Here is a 23,926-nt window from a genome sequence, read left to right as displayed (position 1 = left end):
AGCCTCTGCTGAGTGCATTTGCTGTAGGTCACTAGTTCATCCTTTCTGTGTCTCCATATCTTTGTAGTGATTCACATTTTTGCTCCCTTGGCTTTAATTTTAGCTTCTGTCCTCTATAAAAAACTTTTTGTCTCTGCTCCTATTCCCTTGCTAACCATAGGCTCTATTATTGCCTACCCTGTTTTTTTTTTCCCTCCCAGCCATCAGTCCAGCCCCTATGTTCAAGGTCCCTTCAACTCTACTCAGAGTTTTAAAATAATTAAGATGGCTATATGCTCTCATTAAAATTAGTTGATTTATTTTTGTTGTTGTTGAATAACTGATTAGATTGTAAGGATAAGCCTTTCATAAAATACATGTGTAGCAGAAAATAGTGTAGAAACCGTATAGCAAACATTTAATTGCATCTGTGTTACCATCATACTGTGTTTTAATGATTCCATGACTGCCACAGTATGCACTTTTCACAGACTTCAGGATTTACAGATGTTAATAAAACTGAAAATCTGAAAGAGGTATTTAGAGAAACTTCCTGGAATAACTAAACTTGATTTAAAGCACTTTGACATGGAGGGAATTTACACCCTCGGAATAATGGGAGCTTCACAAAGATTTTATTGAAGGATGTTAAAGTATTGTTACAAAATCCACTGACTCAGTATAGGAAGTGTAACATAGCAGACTAAGCATAAAAATGTTTTTAGTAATCCAGCAGTTTATCACTATTACAGATATCTTAGAAGTATTCCTATTTCCTTCTCCGTATTTTTTTCTAACACTGGGTATTCTTTCACTGCAGGTAAATAAGAACTAGAGTTCCAGGCTTGGAAAGGTGGTCATGCTCTCTCCATCCCAAGCCATGTGTTCTCACCTTATCCTATGTGCTGGAAGCTGAGTCTGTTCCCTTTGTAGCTGTGTAGCTGCCTGAGTCTGCTCACCAAGTGAATCTAAAGCAGTATTTCCTGGAGTGGGTTGAGGGATTTAGGGAATTTGAGGTTTATTAGTTCTGCCTCTGTGAATTGATTTGCCTTGTATGTCTGCTAGGTCTGATGCAGGAAGCAGTAGAGATCTGCAAGGCAGCCTACAGTTGTAGTAGAGTAAATAGTGTGCACCTAGAGCCTCAGTCTCTTGTCCCTGATTACACAAAATATACTTGTACTTAAGCAAAAATGTATGCTTCTGAAAGTTAACATAGAATTACTTGAAAACTTCATAAGTCAGGCTCAGCTCACAGCTGGTTTCTAATCTTCTTTTTCACAGTGCTTCTCGTTTACTGCTCTATATTGTTTCTATACAGGAATGTAATTGAGTACTGGACTATAGCTTACTTTCACATGGAAAATTATTACAGATTTTGTTCACATGACTGATATTTGACTGTGATAATTATCTGGTTTTTGCCATCAATGTTAGAGTTGTTTGTCCTGATACTTCTGGGATTCATTTGAGTTAATTTTTATATAGGGATCTGACACTTTATGCAATTTTGATTTCTTGCTAAGAACTCAAATGAAGTGGTTGTGTCATGCTGAAACATTGCTGATTTCTTTGAAGAGTTAAGTCTTCAGTAATAGATGCTACTTTTGATTATGGTGTTTAATGACGTTTCTCTTCTGAAAAATTTGCTGATAATTGAAGTATCCTGGTTTTATTTTCTTCACATCTACACATTAAATACCAGAATTTGTCCCAGAAAATCAAATGTGAATAGTAGCAACTTTTCTATTTAAGGAAAAAGTTGGATGATTGTATGACACTAAAGAAGTAGCTCTTTTAGGGTGTGTACTACTAAGAATTTTTGACTTTGAATGGCATGTGTAAATTGCCGTGTATTTGTCTACAGCCTTCTTCCAATTATACGTGTATAATATATTTTATTATATAATATACTTTATTGTGGATTGCTGATGATTAGCCACAAAATCCAGTGTTGGAATTTGGCTGGAAATTTCTCTAGTTATGTTTGCCTTTCTAGTTGAAATTCTGTTCACTTTATCTTAAGCTATCTGTAGGGCAGTGGTATCCATTGTTTTTGACTTGAAGACAAAGTGAAAATTAAGAGCAGAAGGAAGCTCACCTTGAGCAGTCAACCTGTGTGGAGCCCAGGGTGTGTCACTGTCACGTGGCTGTGCACCTCCTTCCACTTGAGCAGCGGGCGCTGTTAGTGTCACCGAGTCCTCGGTGGCGGAGAAGTGGCACTGTCACCCTCTGTGCCTTCGGTGCTGTCAGGCAGAAGTGTGAAAGGGGATCACTTAGCAGTCTGCTCTTCTCAAATCCGTGATCCAAGCTGGAGATTCAGGATGCCATAATGGCTTTTAGCTTTTGCTTTGTGGGGTTTTTTGTCTTGTTCCCTCCTTTTGGGGTGTTCTGGGGAGGTGTAGCGCAAGCAGAGCAAGCCAGAGCAAAGCTGGTTTTTTGAAGTGCTGAATCAGAAGCAAAGAAAAGAACTCTTTGGCTGAGAATTCAGCTGTATTTTTGTAATGCTATCATACCCAGGTTTTAAAGGTATGTTGTATTTTTGCCACTGAAAATATTTCTTGATTACATTTGGGGATTTAGGTTATTGGTCTGGAATTTCAGACCCATAAGCAGCTTGATCTGAGTGAGGTGAGGAACTGCTAGAAGTTCAGAAGTCCTGAAAACTTTTTTTTTCAAGTAGGCAAACTAAGGTACAAATTAAATGATTTCTGAGCATTTCAGATTTACTGCCATGTTATACAGCTCATCTGTGCAGTATTTTCAGCATATTTCTTGTGCATCCTCTGTGTTGGATATACTGCACATTGCATGGATCTGTCTGAATCCTAGGAAGAAAACAAGGATACTCTGTCTTTTGAGATCACCTTTCACCTTCTTCCTCTAGAAAGGCACGCTGTTAAAAGCTTCAGTCAAAATTTGCTTTTATGGCTCTACAAGTAAGCTTTCTGTTTAAAAGGCATGCAGCTTTTCATAGCATTGTCATCAGGAACTTGAACTTACAACCTCAAAGGCTGCAGATGGGGCTCTACTGGCCCAAAAGTGTTTGTAGGGGTGAATGTAACACTCTCTTTATTACTAGGATCAGTCAAGATCTGGCTCTCATCGCACGGGAAATCAACGATGTAGCAGGAGAGATAGATTCAGTGACTTCATCAGGCACTGCCCCCAGTACCACAGTAAGCACTGCTGCCACCACCCCTGGCTCTGCCATAGACACTAGAGAAGAGGTAGGAGATCTTCATGGAGAAATGCATAAGGTTCTTCCTTTTCTTTATTTCTTTTGCTTTTAGCATTTTGCATAGCCTTTTTAGTTCTTCCACTCAACCCGTATGCATGATCTCAACTTTTTTTTTTTCATTTGAAGTTCCTTTACATTTCAACAAACAACCCAGGAGTTATTTTGTGAACATAGCCTGTCAAAAGGATGCATACTATCTGTCTGTCTCTTTTTTTCCACGAAACATAGGACAAGGTAGTTATTTGTTTTTTGCTTGTCTGTAGCCTTAGATACTGTTGGACGGTATCTAAGTGCATTTAAAGACACTAGTGTGTATGCACAACTATATATAAATGTATACATTTAATTCTTTGTTTAGCTATTAAAAACGAAAAAGTCCCTCTTTTCACAGGTGACATAAAACTTTCATCTTCTGAACATTGAAATACTTAGGTACCATCAGTTAACTTTAGACTTTCTTTCTTAATAACATTGTCAAAAACTGCCTTTAAATAAGTTTGCTTTATGCTTCTAATAATTCTTATTTTCTTTGCCTACCTCTGGTGTGCTGTTCTATGAATATATTGACTAACGTTTTCTAGTAATCATCACAGGTCTAATGCTGGTAAACGTGTTAATCTGAATTTAAGTCATCACTTTCTACCATGTTACAGTTCACCATAATAATGTGTTGTAAATGTTTAATGCATTTTTTTTTCATAGTATTCCTTTCAAAATGTGTTTTATTCATTTTTGTGTGCATAAATTTTGGTTAATACACTAGTTTACTGTGGTTAGTTTAATTCTGTCTCTTTCTGTGGAAAAAAAGATATAAACAGCAATAAGAAATCTGTGAGCTGGGTACTCAGAAAAATTATAAATGCACTCACATAGATTTTGGGTTTAAGTCTCATAGATTGTGGTTAAACTTTAAAGAAGTAAAATGCTCTTTTTCTCAGATCCAATTAGATCACTCCAAATTTTTTTATCATGAAATAATTATTTTCTTCTTCAGAATATACAATGCATTGTGTACATACTGCAGGTGGCAGTATCTCCTTTAGGTAGTGTAAGTCTTTCTGTAACGCTATGACTTATTTGGCAAAAAACCCTAAATCTCGGAGTACTCTTCTCAATTCTACAGATATGTTCCATTAATCAAAGAAATAAATTATTCAGTACCAGTTTATAGGTAGCTATTATGTTACCTGCCCATAAGCAAAATTTCAGTGGGGTAGCCTAAATTTGCCATGTATGTCTAGCATTTAAAAAAAAACCCCAAATCTTGTTCATTTCTACAAGATGTTTTTACATAAGAGATGCATCATTTTATACTATAGAAGACAGCAGAATGATTATTATTTGATAGACATCTTAGAAACTGTTTCGGGAGAAAAAACCCCAGTAATCTGATTTTTGGATGTGTCCAGTAGATTTCATGAACTTCGTTTTTCTTTTATCCCGCAGTTGGTGGACCGAGTATTTGATGAAAGTCTCAATTTTAGAAAAATCCCTCCAATAGTGCATGCGAAACCCCCGGAAGGGAATGGTCGGCCTAGTGATGCCAGACCTCAGCTGACAGAGGCCCTCGATCCCCCAACAATTACCCGCAGAAGGACTTGGAGCAGAGATGAAGTGAGCACACCACAGGATTCTCTCTAAGAATGTGTCAATTTTAAGCTTTTGCAATTATCTCCCCACTTAATATTCTAGACATTATCCTGCCTTTCCTACCTCTAGCAGGTGGCATTAATATTTGAAAAAATTACGTATTATTTTATCGGCAAAATGTTCAAATATCATTGTATATGATGCTATCTAAAACGTAAGCAAGATTTTTTTATAATTAAAGATACCAAAATATGTGGAGTTGTTACTATTGAACTAATAATATCCTTTTTTATTAAAAACTTATTGCAGGTTATGGGGGACAGTTTGCTGTTGTCCTCAGTCTTCCAGTTTTCTCGCAAGATAAGACAATCCATAGACAAAACAGCTGGCAAAATCAGGTGGGTTGTTAAAAAATGCTGTTATTGCTGAAGATGTCTGTTCCCATCAACATTCCCAGTGGTAAAAAAAATATATATAATAATCACAGAGGAAATGTACATAGTAGAAGCTTATGTTTTAAAAAAAGCACTGTTACCTATGGCATTTTTAGCATTCAGAAGGATTTGGAATGAATACTTTTTCCATTATTCCTTCTGTTTATTTCACTTTATGTGAAGAGAAATATCAGGAAAGTTTACATGGACAGAACAGCATCCAGCAGAGGAGCTCTTCCAACGTATGCAATACTGTATAAAATCTACCCAGCCTCTGTGCAAGTCTTGTAAAACTCCCTTCCTTAAAAGATAAGGTTAAAATGTTGCTGAACTTTAACATTGGGCCCTATAGATTTGCCACGTTGTTGTAGGGATTTTGCATTTTAGGAAGAGAAATCTAATTGGACAGAGGAGAGCTGTTTCAGTAAATCCTTCTGAAAAACAGCTTGCTCTGGAGACAATGTGATCCCTGTTGATTTGTAAAACAACAGATGTAGCCACCTCTCATTTTCAATTGAAAATTCCTGCTTCAATAGATTCCTTCATAAGATGTCATAGTAGTTTAGAAGAAGTGTAGACTTGTCAATAATAGTAATATGTTGCTCTACTTGTTCCATTTAACTTGAATATGTGAGTGTAAAACCAGTTGTGACCACTTTGGTTGACAAGAATAAAAGTAAATTCTTAATACAAAGTTCAGGGTTGTATATTTCTTATCTTCTTTATGTCGTTGTGCCATTAATAACTTAAAAATAAGAAGTCTTTGGCTTAATGCATAATTTTCTGAATGTGAGAAAGTATTAGGTCTGTAATTGATTGGTTTCTTTAGGAAGTGTCAGATATTGGAATATTAGATGAGTGACAGATGAAACAACAAAAATGTATGTCAGAATAGGGTGATGTAACCAGTGAAAGTAGCAAAATACTAATATATCTGAAGATTCTATTCTCGTGGGATTACCAGAAAAGATTTGGCCATAGAAATCAAAAAGAAAAATAATAATCTATATAAATTAGTTAAAACTGTAGGTTAACTGCCATTTCTAGTCCTGCTATTTCTAGTAGGAAAAGTATCACCAAGTGAAGAATCAATTATTTAAAAGCCTGTAACTCATTTTAATTATCCTATTCTAAGGAATTTTGTGTGTTGTTTTTACTGGTGATTAACAGTTAATGTTAAATTGAGATCTTACACATTTCTGATTAATTTTCTGATCTTAAAAAGCAAGTCAGCTACTAATAAATGCAATAATAATGTGCTCATGTATGATATAAATACAAGCATACCTACAAATATTTTATGCATACTTAAAGAAAGGGGATTTTTTTTTTCTATAAAAATGCAGTAAACTTCCATTAATAAGCCTTTTTGCTGGGCATCTTGCAAAGTGTGCTGAAAGAAAAATGGGGATTGAGCACAATCAAGTAAGGTTTGCCTCAGAAAGCAGGGAAAAGCAAGAGAAGGCGGCAATTGGCATTTATAAATATATTATTTTAACTTGAAAAATATGGTTAGAAAGGGGAATGGCAAAGAAGACAGAGATGATGATTCCCCAGGAAGTTTAAAATAGCTAAATGAAGTGTTCAAAAAGATAAAGTAAAAAAGGAAATCAGCGTCCTGAGTTTATATTAAAAACAAATTGGCTGTCCACTTTATAGTTTACATAATAAAAGTTTCAAAATTTCTAATTAACACTTTCATTTTGTTCCATTCTTTTTTAATAAAGTGACCAATAATGAAATGAGAACCTTTCAAATTTTAGAAGAGAAGAACATTAGCTCTAAAAACACCACATAGAGAAGCAAAGGCACTAATCACATACATCAGGATAGAATTATTTTAACAGAACATGGCAAGAAGGTAAATAAAAATATCACACAATATCACAATAGTTGTTGTTTTTTTTTTTGCTAGTGCTCTTTACTGCTAAATAAAGCCTTATTTTCTATGTTCTTGCTGATTTCCAGGTGATATAAATGCTATTATATTAGAGAAAGTATAGCTGCATAAGATTGTCTGTATACTGAATAAATATTTCCAGAAGTTGCTTTTTTAAAAATTATGATCCTGTAAAGGACTTCATTGTCTCTGCTTTATTTTCTTCTTTTTTTAAAATGTGTATTTGAACTCCTCAATGAAAAGCATGTACTAAATTTTCCATTGTATCTGAAATCTTTGGTATCCAGGCTGTATGGCTTTGCAAGTTTTTTCACTCCCTGCCAAAACATGAAAAATTTGCCAGACCTCTGATGATGAACTTTTTCAAAAGATGATGACCCTGGTTATGCCCTTAACATGTTTCCTGCTTTCTTCACTGCACTTCTGATTCCTTTTAGTTTATTTATTTATTCCTTCTCCAAGAAAAAGTGTGTATTAATGTTTACTCCTTGTATGCTTTGTACGTGAATAAACCCAAGTCTGGCAGAAGGTGACACTTGCCTCCATCCCATGACTTTTTGTCATCGAAGTAGCACTTCCTCACAGTGAAACCTCTGACATAAATACATTCCAAAGCAGCAGTGAGTGAAGACCTCAAAGATAGAAGGGTTTAAGCTACTTCTGGATGAGTTGTCTGTCACCAACATCTGTATACTGATAAAATAAGTCAGGGTACATATTTTGCAAAATTAGATAATCCTGACAGGATAATAATGGAGAATGAAATTCCCCATAGGGTATGCAGAACTGAAGGAAGGTGATCAGAAATGCAGTACTAAGGCTCACAGCTTTCTTACAAATTCTTAGTCTTTATGACATGCACTGTACCGTGAACTTCCAACTTAAAAATTATTTCCTCAGAGACCTAGCTACAATAATAGCTTCTTTTAAATATACTGCTCTTTGACCATTATTTGGAATTGTGTGCTTGGTTTGTTTAGCAGTTTTACTGCAGCTATTTTTGAACTTTTTAACTTTTAAATACCTATTAGAGAAGAAGTGGATTCTGTGTCATCATGGTGTTACTTCACAGACCTTAAATATCTGCACATTGCTTTTTTTTCCTTTTCTTTTCCAATTGCACCAATGGAGAAAGTTTAATTTCTGTTTATTATATGACAATAAAAACAAAAATTTTATCAAGCAGGGAAGCAAAACATAAAAGATGAGCATCTCCCACTGGGCTTTGGGTTTTTACAATAACAAGGGACTTTAAACATGTAGTGATATTCATACAAGTGATACTCATACTATTAGAACAAACACACGCACGCACGCACACACACACATATATATATAAAATGTACATACATATTGAGACTTTTCAATGAAAATATTTTCGAGAAAATGCATTTTTTAAATTTCCTAAAGCATTTTAATTTTTATTCATATAAAATACAAAGGTAAAAATTGAATTCCTTTATCTTATATTTTGCTGTTATTGTAAAATGCAGTATTAATGGGGGATTTTCTCACTACAGTAAAATAGTTGGCTTTCAAAAAAAATGTCAGTGCTGGAGGAAAGAACTAGCTGTATCTGTATATGTACCATAAGCAAATATTTAGCTACAGAACTGCCATTTTAGTTTCAATAATAATGATTTTGCTGAAAATCATGAAATTAGTATGCTTCCCTGAAAATTTAAACTGTATGGTTAGATTCTGTCAGGTTTCAGGTTTTGATATTTTCTTTTCATTTAGTACTCCTTATCATGTTATTTAATCTTTCAGATTATTTTGTGGGTTTTCTTTTCTATTTTAAACATACTATTGGATTTCTTTCTTCTAGAATATTATTTAAGGACAAGGACAGAAATTGGGAAGAAATTGAAAACAAGTTACGAGCTGAAAGTGAAGTTCCTATTGTGAAAACATCAAGCATGGTATGAATAGTTACCTTTTCTGGGACTGATTATGTTGCTTATCTCATGGCTAAGTAATCAGTAGAGGAATTTGGTGTTTTCAGTGACATAAGGGCAAAAATCTTTAAAAAACCTTATTTAGACACTAAGTATGTTTCAAGAATAAACCTAATCTTCAGTAATTACTAAGACTTACTGTCTTAGTAAGTAATTACTTTCTTACTGTCTCATTAAGAAACAAGTAATTGTTCAAGGGAAATTTTCAGATTAAGAATGCAGTTAAAGGGATTCAAACTATCCATAGACCATCAGTATGTTTGCTTAACAAAAGGTAACAACCATTAGTTTTAATGTTAGATTGCTTTTGAATGAACTTGGTTTACAGTCTTAAACCTAGTTTACCTACTAATCATTAATGCTTAATATGTAATACTTAACAGTAGTAATACTGGTTATTAATATTTAGAGAAATTGTTGTGTTTTAATGCATGTGATGAAAATAATCCATAGACACATTGCAATAAAAGGATTTTTCAGTGAAAAACAATCCTGTTGGCTTTGTCTGGAAGTGGTAACCATAGGTTGCCCACTAGCACTCCAGCTGTTTTATGTAATAGCCTAATTACAGCAATCAGCTATGGTTTATAGGCTAATTCAGGCCATTTCAAGACCAGACTGTGAGGGGACAGACCACACGTTGTGTCTCAGTACCCTTCTCTTCTGCTTCTAAACACGAGCATAGGGTTTGAGAAACATCCTTGCATGAGACAGCAGGCAGAGCCCAGCTTCATTATCCATCTGCAGAGTCTGCTGTTAAAAATACCTGTTTACAGAGGCAGGGTTTTCTGTGGGAGAGAAAACTGCACAAATGTGAATACATTTCCTCTGACATTGAACAGGCTAGAACTTCTCTGTTAGCTCATCATCAGTTAGTAAACTCCTCCACACTGATTTTTCCTGGAAAGGACTTGGCCTGTAATTTCTGAAGAATGGTGTATTTATCAAGAGCAACAATTAGTAACTCAGTAATATAATTTAGTAGATTTGCTGATAGTTTTTGTTAGGTTTTTCAAAACTTTAATCAGGTTCCTCATGGAATTTTCTAATTTTTGAAATATTATAATATAAGGAGTTATATTATAATAATAATGTAACTCCAAATAAGATCCAAATTTAGTGTTTTATATTCGAAATGCCCTGTGGAGGGTCAAGGTATTCTTAAAAAAAGAAAAAGGTTAGTTGTACATTTATTCCTAAGTTCACCATTTTACTGATTTTTTTTCAATCTATTAAAGCATCTCACACTACTTGAAAGTTTAAGGGTTGTTCAGGGGTTTTTTGTATAGGCACTGATTTTCAAGTTTCTGCTTAGTTTTCAGAGCAATTTGTTGTTCAAATGCAGTGCCTTCTTTTACCATAGAACATTAAAAGTTAAGAAAGGACAGTTGCAAGTGATGTTTGTTTTGTCCTTGGAGCATTTATGTCCAGCTCAGATGTGCAATCTGCTTAAAGATAATGACTTTGTAAAGATAATCAATCTCTTTGCCTTCTGTGAAAATCACACTACTTAGTACAGAACAGCTTTCTGAAATGGATTAATGGTTTTCTGAAATCAGTGCTTTTGAAAATTCACAGCTTTAGAATACCACTGACAGCTCTTCTCAGCAACTTGGTTAACTATTCTTCCATGTAGGATTCTTCAATTGTAGGATTTACATATTTATACTAATATAAATATGCTAATTCTATAGCCAGGGAGATTACTCAGGAAATGGTCATAGCACCAAGAGTGCCAGAGTTCAAGAACCCTTGGAAAATGCTCTCAGGCTCTTGGCTTGATTCTTGGAGTGATTCTTGGGCTGTCCTGTGCAGGGCCAGGAGCTGGACTCAATGATCCTTGTGGGTCCTTTCCAGCTCAGGTTACTCTGTGATCCTACAGCATTAGATGTGGTAACATTTAATGGTTGCTGCGTTTCGGAGTGCATTGCTGTGGCTGTGACTGTGTTAGCAAGCAGTGCAGCACAGTGGAGAAAAATCTGTAAGGCAGAGAGCTGTGGCCCCAGCACTGGGGTGCTGTACAAGGTCTCATGGGGACAGAACCCTGATGCAGTCATCTCACTGTCTGACTCACTTCTCTACACCCTCATAAATGACTCTGTTCCATTTAGTACTGAGTTTATCCTGGAACTTCCCTTTCAAGGTCTGCTGTTACTTTGCCTGATCGCTGCAGAGCTGTGGTGTCTGTGCTTGAGCAGAGGGCACAGGCAGATGGGCAAGGGTCAGAATGAGGCCCTGGGGATGGGAGCAGGCAGTCAGTGCAGAGGGCTCTGGCTTTCCCACTGGGATCTGGCTCTCCAGCCTCCAGCACTGCCACCCACCAGCACAGATGTTCTGGATGCCAGGAGGGACAATCCAAGTAGCATAATGCAATTGGACATGTTTGGGAGTGGGACTGTTCACTCCTGAGAGGTAGTTTAAATCTATTTTTCCATTCTGAAAATTTCCTTTATTTTTCCATCATGGCCTCAAGCTGGGAGAGAGAAGATAGGATAGATAGGATAGGATATTAGAAAAATATTTTTCACTGTTAAAGAGGTCAGGTCAGGAACAGATTGCCCAGGGGGTGGTGGAGTCACCATCCCTGGAGGTGTTTAGGAGGCACCTGGATCTGGCACTGGGTGATGGCTTAGTGGAATAAGTGCTACAGTGGCAGTTCTGGGTTAACAGCTGGACTTAAAAGCTTAAGGGTCTCTTCCAGTCTCTTCTATGATAATGAAACATGGTTGTTTCTTTTCTAGGAAATATCGTCAATCTTACAGGAGCTGAAACGAGTTGAGAAGCAGCTGCAAGGTACAAATCTTTTTTCACTTTTCTCTTCTGTGGTTGCTTGCTTCAATTTTTAATAGACATCCATATCTGTATATATATAACATGAAACAAAGTTACTGTGATTTATTAAAATATATTTAATACAATATCAGTTATGTACAGTTATACTATAACTGCTATCAGTTACACTATAATTGCTGATACATTTGATAAACAAACATGGCTTTTTTTTTTTTAAAGCAGAAGAGTGATCATATCTTTTTATATAGGATTAGTGGTCCATGCTTATCATCATTTTGTTAGCTGTAAATTTCCTATATTTTTTATTTTTAGTATTCAGATTTAATCTGAGATAAAATCATGTTTTTAAAAAGAATTTTTCAAGAGTAGTCATTAACCACCTTTAGAGACAAATCAGTGATAAATGTTAGTACATATCTGGAAATAAAAAAGAGAAGTTCTGTTAAATGTTACACATATGTTAATAGTATAATAAAATGAAATGGTTCTGGGTACTTCAGTTTGCCCTCACTGTGTGGATAAATGACTGCTCTTTTATACAAATTTCATTCAATCATGGAATCAGCAACAATGTTTTTTTTCTGGGAGTGGGGTGGAACAAAGCATAATATAATGATAACATCAGGGGGAAAAGCCACTTAAATTAAAACCATCCTTCTGTCTCTATAACCTAATCATAGATGGTTTATCATCTCTGTTTCTTGTCCACAGATCAGTTCATGTTTAGTTTGTGCAGTTTTATTTCATCTAAAGTTTTAATACATGTAACTGATTTTGAATACATGTATCAGTTGACATCTGTGTTGGATACACCATTTCTTTATCATGGGCAGCACACATAAAAACTCACATCTGTCATCATAAAAATAAAAGTGTGAGATAAGGATTTCCATATTTTTATAGTAACAGAAAATTGTATTTTTTATGGCTTTTTCCCTATCCTTCTCATCTCTTCATGACTGCTTAGCAATTAATGCCATGATTGACCCTGATGGTACCCTGGATGCTCTGAGCAACTTGGGATTCGCCAGCCCCATCCTGGCAGCTCAGCCGAAGCCCAAGTCCAGCCCTGTTTGCCAAGGCCCCCGGCCGGCAGCGCAGCCCAACTGCCAGCCCGAGGCCCGGGCTGCTCGTCCCGCCACCGGCCCTGCGGCAGCCGAATTGGAAAATGCTGAATCCGAGGCAGATTTCAGCATACATTTCAATAGGTTTAACCCAGATGGGGAAGAAGAAGATGCCACCCTGCGTGAGTGACATCTCAGTGTTTGATACAAAAGCCTTTCATGTGGAATGTTTAGAAATCAAGGAAAACTTATAATGTTTGTTTTTATAATTAAAAAAAAAGGCTTGGTCAAACAGCAGTTGTTTTATTAAACCAGTTTTCTTTAATTGTGATGCTTTGATTGTCACACAAATACTTTTCAAATCATAAAGATATGCATAGATACCAGTGTAGGAAAGCAGATTGTGGCAGGTTTGCCCTTTGTGGTTGTGTGCTTTGCAAAAGAATTATTATATCAGCAGTTTTCCCTTAATAGATTTATTTCTTTTTAAAAGCCATGCAAGCAGTCTAACATTTACTGAAAACCCCAATCTCTTTGCCAAGCTGCTCTGATGAACAGACTTCCTCCTCTAAAGCTTGTACAGAACTGTTGAACAGTTATGTTTGATTCTGAATTAGATGATTTATATAGGAAACATTATCTTGGACTACAATGACACATTACTGCAAAAGTAAGACAGATTTCAGATAGCATTCATTCTCATGTACTGGAAAATCTCAAACAGTTCTGTGGTTTATGTAACCTTGTTGCTGCGTAAATTGTCTTGGGGTTTACAAATAAGATCACATATTATGTTTGCACTAAGATTTGCTGGGAGTGGTAGGTGAACATATCGATATCGTTGAACAGCAAGCAGTGTTTTGGTGTAAATAGCAAACTGATAATACTGTCCTTGTATTATCATTACAGTGTTTTAATCCACTTTCTGAATAAACTATTTGGCACTTTTTGATCTTCTTCAAAAGTCTTTTTGATGTTAATGAAAGTAGAAGTATTTCATATCTCATTTCTGTCCAAATCTTTGTTGAAACTAACTAGGAAATAAATTTGAACATATAGTAGTGTGGGACATATTAAAGCATATTGAGGCAAATGGGCTCTCACAATCCAAATGCAAATTAAGCTTACAGAAGAAATTACTCTTTATTTGGAATGATCATGAGATGTAAAATTTTCTTTAGGGAACTTGGAAGTAGAGTTGTCATGATTTGTTTGATCGATAGATGCACTCCCAAGCAAATGATTTTATTTGCTTCTGTATATTTTCCTGTAGTCTTGCTAGTAAAGCTGTCCCTGTCTTACATATTTAAAAGGATTCTGGACGACAACTGCTAACATGGACATTTTGCTTATACCACTGAAAAGCAAGTCTATTTAAAGTTTCCTATATAAGCCTATTTTCCTTATCAGTTGTCCCAGTAACTTAACATTTGGAAATAATGAAAAAAATTAAAGTAAATTACTTTGTATTTCCAGAACACTGTAATTTGGAGGAATGTTTTTTCTGTTAAATGTAACTAATAGACTGGAATTTTCTTATGTTTGCATCAGTCTCTATATATTAAGGTTAAAGATACAGTTTTGCAGCTTTTATGAAATGGTCTTTAATATTTCAGCAATAATCCTATATGAGATTTGTTTTTAAAAACCTACTTTCTGTACGCTTTTGAATTGTACAGGCTTTCAGAAATCAGTAAAAGTTGGACCAGTTAATAAAGATGCAAAAACTTTTTTTGTAGAGATGTAAAAACAAAACCACTAATCTGTTGTATAATGGATTTCATATTTTCTTTAAAAAAAATTAAAAGCAAACAGTCTTCATGTATGACTCAATATGCTCTACTCCAGCTAACTGTGGGAGCCTGAATGACTAGTTTACAGAGGCTACAGGAAAACTTTTTGAAGGTGCAGAAGGGCAAAAATAGATGGAAACTAGAGCTAAGTATTGAAAATTGAGTGTACCAAAACATCACCATAATTCCTTCTTTTGTTTAATGCTTGGGAACATAATTTTTCTGCAGATTCAAGTGGAAAGTAGGAAATGGCTAGGAAGGATTAAAGGTGCAGGCTCTTCATACGAGATTCTGTTTGTGTTATTTCAGGCGTTTTTACCTTTATGTTGTGTAATAAGCATTTTGCATTACTATGTTATTATTTTGTATGGACATGTTCTCCTTATTTATTTTTGTTACATTTATTATGTATGTTATTTTGTTATATGCATTTACAACTCCATTTTTAAATAAAGTGTTTCTGGAACTTTACAAATGTGTGAATATGTAATTGAGAGCTGGGAAGTTCACACAATCTTTCTGCAGACTAACTCACCTTTACTGAAATAGGAAATCACATTTTTTTCATAAATATCCTCTCTCCAGAAAAAGTTCTGTTATTGCCACCACTGCATCATTTGTTCTGTGTTGACAGTATTGGCTTGCTTTCCTGTACTCAGGTTCTTTTCCACACTTCAACTGATTTTGTGTGCAAAGCTAGAGGTGAAAATAATCCAGTATGCTAGTCACCAAACAGTGGCTCTGTTTCCCTTTGTAGAATGAAAGTGAGTTTTAATGCGCCTGCCAGCTGCAGCAGTAGATGGTTATCAGACTGTTTTTTTCCCTCTGCTTCACATATTGGAAAACTTTGATGAATATGCTGATTTGGCTCCATGCTGGTGCCTTTTTTTCTTCTGTCCCAGGTTTGACTATGCCTGCTTTTCCTGCAAGACACTAAATTGCCTTTTTTTAGCTGGCTTCATGCAGGAACAAAACCTTGAATTTAGTAAAAGCTCCAAGCATTTCTTCCCAGGTTAAGCATTTTGGTGCTGCTGAGCTTTGCTGTGACTCAGCATCAGCCACTCTGATCTTGCTTCTGTCTATGTATTTTTCCTTTATATCCCAGCCTGCTGGCATTAATACACCACTAGTGGCACACAGTAATACGGACTAGCCCTCAGCTCTGTAGGGGCAGGAGATTTCTGCTGCTCTTCAGAGATGCCAGTTTCGTACAGTAAAAATCATGAGAAAGTTACAAGGGCTTTTTTACTTGCACAGGACTACTTCATATCTCCCAGCTTCATTATCTGCTATAGTTTCCTCACTTGTTGCCAGCATCCCTCTGTCTTTGCAGAGGATAGAGGAATGCACTTCTGGGCTGTATTCTCATGTGCAGACCCTCTGATTTTTAAGCAGAAGTGTAACTCTTCCCATACAGATTTTTATAGGACTAGTCTACTTGGAGCCAAGGTTATACAGGGCTGTTATTCAGAAGTATTTAGGAAATCCAGCCAGATGACCTCAGTCATGTGCTCCCTTCAGACACCACCAAGTGGTGCTGACACACCAGGACACAGGAAAAGCAGAACTCAAGCCTTTTCTGATCAGCACTGGTGGCTCCTCCCTTGGCTACGTGTACTGCTCTAATTCTATACCCAACAACTTCTTGTAATGACACTCACATCCAGCTGTAGCATACAGAAATAAACCTAAGGGCATATTTCTTGTGCCTGACCTGATAACAGCAAGGTGGTGTTTCACTGCAGCATATACATTGTACCAAAGCACCTGGTACTGCAATCTCAGGAGAGAACTCTGCCTCTTACCAAAAACTGACTTCAGGCAATGCCTGTTGGAAGCCCTTTGTAATTTGACCTGGGAAGATTTTAAGCATAGGAAAGATCTACAATTACTGCTTTGGCATGCAGCCATGAAAAGCAACAGTGTTCCTTCATGCAGGAATGTGTGAAGCATCGATGACATGGTAAAAGGAGGCCACTCGCTACCTGCCAAGGAGATTTTATATCACCAAGTCTTTTGTATCTGAAGAGAATTACAAGGAAGAAACTTGGCCACTCACCATACAAGTTCCTTAGCTTTGTCTTGGTGAATAATCAGAATTTTTCAAGTGTAAGAATGTCACCTCTGACTTCAAATAGAGCTAGATCTGTAAATGCTGACAGGGTTGCAATCCTGGTAGTTCAGCCATGATTGCCAAATATTAAATACATCCGACAATGTCTCTTGGCAATACTGTCGAAGGACAGCTGCCTAGTGCTGAAGAGCATTTCCAGCTGCACTAGCTCAGTAATCTTGTAAAAACAATTTTTGTTTTCAACTTGGCAAGTCTTTGCCAGTGCTGTTCCTGCCAGTAACAGCCAACAGAGCACTGGCTGGGGAACAAGGCATTTCCTTTTCAGATTCTTTTCTCACTAGTCACATATTTGTTGAGGAAAAATGCATTTAGCAAACAAGTGGGATAATGCATCCCTGGAAATACTTTAAAGCAGGATAAGAGAACTGGAAGCCTACTGTCAAAGATCTTTACCTTTTCCAGTGAGACCACAGTTAACAGTGAAAACTAAACTCAGTGCTCGCCTTGTCTTGCTGACAGTTTCATGAGCAGTTATTATTTTTTGAAACCGTTGTTACCTCATGTCTGGGGAGAGCTCTTAAAATAAGAGGGTGTTAGAAAATTGCTTCCCTGGGGAGTCTGTATTAAAACAGGTGTTTGTAGTTATTTAATATCCTCATGGCAATATAGGGCAACATTTTCAAGTAATACTTGCCAAAATTATTCAAACACTAAGGCCTTAGGGGGTGGAGTGAGGGGATATAGAGATTTGTTCATTTCAAGGGTAGTTCCTACATTTCCACTTACCAATTAACATGTCCTTACTAAGTTTGCTGCTCTTGTCTATCAGTTCCGTAGAACTAACATTTTTAGACCTATTTCAAAAGATTAATAGATGTGTTGATGAGGCTTTCTGCTACTATGGAATAGCTAAATATCAGAAATCTAAAGATTTATATATATTTTTATAAATATTTTTAAATTAAAAAATAGCAGCTTAGAAGCAGTATTAATTGTCTTTGAACCAAACTGTGATCTTAAGAGTAAATTTTATTATTAAAATTAATTGATTAATATTTTAAACAAAAATGGGCAACATGAGATATTTAAGTTCTGTATGGAGTCGTGGACCTCTATGAAGCCAAGCAAAAAGAACAAGGGTTGTATAGTAACCCTTGTAAGTTGTATAGTAATCCTTTTATAAGTTATAAACTTAGAAAAGTTACCAGGCGATTTCACATTTCATTTTCGGCATCACTTCTGAGGTAATGTGATTTTAAGTTGAGAAAAATTCATTGAGGAAAGAAACCAGATGTGGATGCGAGTTGTAGTTTGGATTATCCATGACTGATTGTGTTGAGAGATGGGGGAAATGACTGCAGATAATTCAGGAGGTTTTAAAAGTATTTAGAAATTAAATGCCTTAATAAAGTTTTTGAAGAAAATGTCATTAATGGTATTTCCCAATATAACATAAGTGATTCATAAGTGATCAGGCACAATACAATATTCTCAGCAGATGTTACTGGATTAGGAGACTCAGTGAAGTGCAGAAAATTAGGCAAACCTTTAAAAAAAGCTTTTGAAAGAAATCAAAAGCCAGAGATGAACAGAAGTGAAGGGGAGTGGGGCAGGAACACAGTGTCTCCAGCCATGGCAGTAGGTGTGACAGAACCATGCAGTTGGTTCAAGGCAGCTTTAGCACAATGGAGAACTGTAAGACGCAGGAAGCATATAACAATTTGCCTGCAAGGAGGGTACTTCCAGAGCTGATAAGAAGCTGTGCAGGGAAATATCTTTCCTGCTCCAAGGTTTGCCTCAGGTGCAAGTGAGACTACAGCCCCCCTGCTCCTTGGCAGGGGATGGCAGCTGGAAGTACGTGGGAGTTACTGCTTGCATCAATAATTATGTATTTTTTCCCTCTGCAGAATAGCTGGAGTTTCTCAAATAAACTGACTGAACCAAGAGACAGCACTTTCCTCCAAGTTCATATCCCCCAGTGCAGTTTATTTTATGTTTTGCTGAAATAATTTTTGGTCTTCACAGACAAAATTTCAATAACTGATTAAAGATGCAGGTGTATAATATTGTAATCACATTACCTGCACACTCAGGAACTCAAGTACTAACAAAAAATTTGCTGCACAACCATGTTACTTTTTTCACTTTTTCTCTTTTTTTCATACATGGAAGGAATATACACAAACCAGGCTCCTCATATGATTGCTGCTGTCAGTAGGATGGGCAGCTGAGCAGATGGTTGTTTAGAAAAATCCACTTTTTAAAATGCAATTTATGCAGTATTCTGAACACCTAATAAGTTGCTTTCTTCCCATCACAAATATGAGGTATAAGTGTGGCTTTACTAATTTCTTGAGTTGATTTCCTAAGTGTACAAGCTCCTCAAATTTAGATCTTCTTCAACACCTTTGCAGGTTTAAAAATGCTGGGTTATATTGAAACTCACATCTGAGGCTTCACTGAAGTTATTACTCCGGGGACAGCAGAAGTTCAAATACAAAATTGAAAACACAGCTTAGTGGCTTATCTCAGCCCTAACATGAGCCCCAGGCACCCAGAACTTTGGAGCCACATTTCAAGCTGCATGAGCAGGGTTTGCTGTTTGGTGCCAGTAACATTTATTGCTTCTAGTTTTGAGAGTGTGTTTTTAAGCTTCCAAGCTGTTTGAGTATCTATATTCCTAACTTTGGCCAATTTAAGTATTTTACCACATAATCATAGAATAACAGAATGGCTTGGGTTGGGAGGGACCTTAAAGATCTGGTTTCAATCAAAGATCTGGGCAGGGGGATCTGCTACCAGACCAGGTTGCTCAAAGCCCCATCCAGCCTGACTTTGAACACTTCCAGGGAGGGGCATTTGCGGTCTCTCTGTGGAAGTTGTTACAGAACATCCCCACCATTGCAGTAAAGATATTTTTCCTGTTCAATCTAAAACTACTTTCTTCAGGTTGAAGCCACTTCCCCTTGTCCTATCACTATATGTCCTTGTAAAAAGTCTCTCTTCCTCTTTCTTGCAGTCTCACTTTAGGTACTGAAAGGCTGCAATTAGGTTACCCTGAAGTCTACTCTTCTCCAGGGTGAACAATCCCAATTCTCTTAGCCTTTCCTTGTAGGAGAGTAAAAAGCATTTTCAGAGTTAAAAGTGACATGAATAAAGAAATCCATAATTTCCCTTTTAATGGTGAAGTGATTTGCTTTGGAAAATACATGGATTTTATGTTACTGGAAGAAAACTGTCAATTAAATTATGCACTTGTCCCTTAATGCTCCAGCAGTGAATTACAAGCTAAGCAGAACTGGTCTCCATGAAGTCAGTGGAAAAGTTCATGCAGCCACAGTTTTGTACTTGCTTGTTTGAGTGCAAACCCAGATCACTACATTTTGGTTTTCACTTGTATGCAGTTTTGTAACATTCAGAAAAGCTGTCCCCAGCACAAGTATTTTTAAATGAGTTGGTTATAAGCTTTAGCCTGACATTGTAAAAGCAATTATTTTAAAATTTGTAGGGAAAATTAATCCTGACTGACATCAATGATTTCTTTTAATTGATATTTAAATTTCTCCAGGTAAGAAAACACACTGGAACTTGTCTTACTGCTTAAAATGCAATGAGGGAAAAAATGGCAGGCATAGGATAGTAGGAAAAAAATATCCACAGAATAATAGGTATGATTAAAAAGCATATCTGAATGGAATTTCTAATTAAGGATTTTCTCCAGGGAGACACAGTGAAAAGCTTGATACTAAATGAGTTTTGGAGAATCACTGCATATCTGTGAACTGGTCTTAGCACTTTCTGGAGCCTCTCAGATGGCAGTGCTGAGAACTAGCACAGATAATTTTACAAACATCAATATTGCTTGCAGGCTTTCACTGCAGTATTGAAGCCAAAGAAACAGTAACAAGATTTTACCTTCCAGTGGTGCTTTTCTTCTCAAATCTTTCAAGCCGTGCACAAACACTCATTCTGTTATGAAATTTATACGAGGAAATATTTCATCCTGATCTTACAGATGGGAAAAGGGACTCAGAAAAATGTAGTTTCCTCCCTACAAAATGCTGAGACAAGCTTTGTCATCACGTAAATCTCAGTAGGTGGCAACACACACCCTGGTGGGACTAATCATGTGCCACTTGATCTGACAGTGCCCATATTTAAAATCAAAGTTATCCCAACTTTTGAGTAGCCGTGACAGAGCCAGAGATCTGTACCTTTCCAGCCAGGTCAGTTTTGTCACTTCTCTTTCCCCAGTGCATCTTTCTGGCATCTTTGGAGCTGCTGAGATGTGGGTACCTATTCCAGTGAGCTGCATTATCTGATCTTGGCAGCCTCCCCAGCAGCTGGTTGCAGCAGGAGGCTAACTTGGTATTTTGGGACAGTCCCTTCTTTCTATTTACCATGGAGCTGTCACACACATAACCCTCAGTACTGTGCATATCTCAGAATTTCCATGTCTCCTGAGAATTCCTTTTTTCAGGTTAATCCCTGTTTCTTTACAATGCCAGATGCAATGATGTGTATCAGTTTTATTTGAATTAATATGGTCTGCCTGCACCTGAAGTGTTCTAATTCTCCATGCAAATTATCTTGGTTTATGTGCATATATTTTAAAATGTCTGATTGTTTTTTATTCTCAAGATTTAAAGGACTAACAGAGATTGTATCAATAGGCATGTTCAGCCACTGGTACCTGGGGTCTTGGATTTGCTGCTACAGCACTGCAGAAGCACTGATGTAGCCATTTATTTTAGCTTTAATGTATGTATTCCATTTCTGAATGTTTGCCCAGTGTGAAAGGCATCTACTCAAGTGGGTTTTGTTCAATTGTCCAAAAAGTATCAGCAGTATTTGAGAAATAGTCACAGAGCAGTTTCACTGAAGGACACAGCTGCATAGCCTAGGTGTTTCCAGAGGCTTCTACAGAAACACTGTGGTCTAGAGGCTCAGCTACTGAGTGTACATGTTTTCTTCATATGTGTTATCTACATATCAGAAAAAAGGAAAAATATGGTGATGAGCCTTACTGAGCACATGGATACATCTGGAAGAAAAAAAAAATCTAAAGCCTCTAAAATTTTCTAGCTAAGCTGCCATTTTACCAAGAATTTAAGTGTTAATTTTGAGATAGGCCACATGGCCCATTAGATCTGCCTTTCTTTGAAAAGTTCTCTAATTTCTTTGTCACAGCTGCCACTAAACTATAAGAAGTTAGTGTTTAAAGGATTACAAGCTTTCATTTTCTCAGGGATCTGGAAGGACAGAGCTAAGTGCATAATCCCACATTCTGTTCAAGTTTTTTTAGCAAAGGAGAAAACAGAGGTGGTAGAGAGAAATAACTTATTTCAAGTTAATCAAGTTCTCCCTGGCCGATTCTGAGTCTGGCAGCCTGTGAGATAATTTCACCATGGGATATACTAGATTTATCTAACTGATTTTCTGTCCGATAGAAACCAGTGCACTGGCCTGACAGGTGGATAATAAAGACAAAGCAGTGCTGATGTTTGTAGCAGCAGAACTTCTAAGGAAAGCTGATACTTCTGCTGAACCAAGCTGCAACAAATAATGCCCTGGACTCAAAAGCTTGTCAATGTGCATTTCCATCAGGACCAGAAATTCCTCAAATACATAAAATGAAGCGGAATAAAAGTCCCATAATACTTTTTTTTTTTTTTTTTTAGTATTTAGGTTTCACAGAAAGAATGGAGGAAAGTAAAGCTTTGACTGGACCAACCTCTATCAAATTATTTTCAGGCAAACCTGCACATTTAGCAACAACTTTCCCAGTCTGGGTTTCAACAACTAATCAGTCATGCTGCAAAGAAATTCAAGGTGTCAGAGATTTCTCAGAAGTTGATTATCTGGATGGAAAATCAGGCTGTCCAGAGGAGACTCTCTCCTTACCCAGGAGGACTTGGGTAAGAGGCCGTGTTAAGCTCTGAGTATTAAAAATTTTAGAGAGATGCCTTTGCCTGAATTAAGGTGCAAATAAGACCATGTGCCAAAGTGAGTAGTGTGAATTTTATTTAACAGTAAATGTGGGTGTAAAGGGTGGGGGGGCCGGGGGAGCCAAGGGGAGAGAGAGAGAAAGGGGAGGGAGAGAAAGAGAGTGACAGAGACAGATTTGTAGAAAATATCTCCACTCCATGGCTCCCAGTGGTGTCCCATTGATCCTCTTCTTTTGGTCTCCTCACCTTCTTGGTGAGAGTCCCCCAAAATATAGAGTTCAGTGGGTTAATCTACATTCAGGCCTGGTGGGAATGAATGCCCAGATACCTTCCCTAGGGGATAGAATGAGGTGCAAGTTTGGCAGAGTCTCTTGTAAGAGACTCTGGATCAGTTCCATCACTTGGATCATGCGCAGCGCTCTGGGGCCAGGCCTCAGCAATGAGTCTGGGAGCGCTTCAGGGCTCCTGGCTGGATGATGGCACCCTTCAGCTGCCTCTCACGTGAGTGTGACCTTCCCAGGGTGGGGACAGGCTTACAACTGAGCCACTTTGTGTGAGGGAACATGGGTGGTCACTCCCTCTGAGCAGAGGTTGCCCACACAACAAAGCTCTCCTCCTGCCCCCGTGGCTGTGGGGCAGTGTGTGCCAAGCTGCCCTCAGCAGATGGGTCTGTGGGCTATGGCCTCCCCCACCCCGAACTGGGCCAAGGATGGATTTCAGCACAGCTGCTGGGTTTGGCTTTCTTGTGGACACTTTCTTTTCCCTCAGCCTTGTTTACTCCTCCCTAGAGCTGAGGTAATTGCATGGCAGTGTCACCTTTTTCTGTTCTCAAGTACCCTCAGGGGGCTTAACTCACAGCCCCAAGTTCCCCTCAGGCCTGTTCAGGGAGGAGCGGCCTTTGGTGGTGACAGTTTCCTTATACAGTTCTGCCATAAAGGGCCAAAAGCCCTTCATAGCAATGTTCAAGCCATTAACCACAACATTTCCATCTCTCAGGGGGCGCTGTCCTGGTTTTGGTTGGGCTTTGCAAACTTGGTAATTTCCTAACTTGGGAGCTGTGAGGCCGGTGGGAGCCAGCGCTGCAGCTCATCAGGCTCTGGGCAGCCAGAGCTGCTGGGGACTGTGTCACTGCTGGGACAGGGACAGGGACAGGGA

The 23,926-nt window shown here is 37.5% G+C and overlaps 1 protein-coding gene across 6 annotated transcripts in view; it reads left to right on the top strand.

Moving 5' to 3' along the window:
• CEP170 (centrosomal protein 170) overlaps nt 1–15,224 on the top strand; it is a 94,624-nt gene extending 79,400 nt beyond the window's left edge. For 2 of the 6 annotated variants that reach the window (XM_059467348.1, XM_059467344.1), the window contains 6 exons: nt 3,059–3,236; nt 4,664–4,831; nt 5,117–5,205; nt 8,970–9,063; nt 11,841–11,892; nt 12,860–15,224. In XM_059467348.1, coding sequence (XP_059323331.1) covers nt 3,059–3,236; nt 4,664–4,831; nt 5,117–5,205; nt 8,970–9,063; nt 11,841–11,892; nt 12,860–13,146 — 868 coding nt within the window. In that variant the 3' untranslated portion in view covers nt 13,147–15,224. The remainder of the gene's footprint in view (nt 1–3,058; nt 3,237–4,663; nt 4,832–5,116; nt 5,206–8,969; nt 9,064–11,840; nt 11,893–12,859) is intronic. The other 4 variants (XM_059467347.1, XM_059467346.1, XM_059467350.1 and 1 more) reach the window with 4 other exon arrangements.
• Nucleotides 15,225–23,926: the final 8,702 nt, after the last annotated feature.

This window comes from Ammospiza nelsoni, chromosome 3 (genome assembly GCF_027579445.1).
Source record: "Ammospiza nelsoni isolate bAmmNel1 chromosome 3, bAmmNel1.pri, whole genome shotgun sequence".
In the NCBI taxonomy this organism is placed as follows: Eukaryota; Metazoa; Chordata; class Aves; order Passeriformes; family Passerellidae; genus Ammospiza; species Ammospiza nelsoni.
The sequence above is the reverse complement of the archived record's forward strand: the minus strand, read 5'-3'. Positions and strand labels throughout refer to the sequence as shown.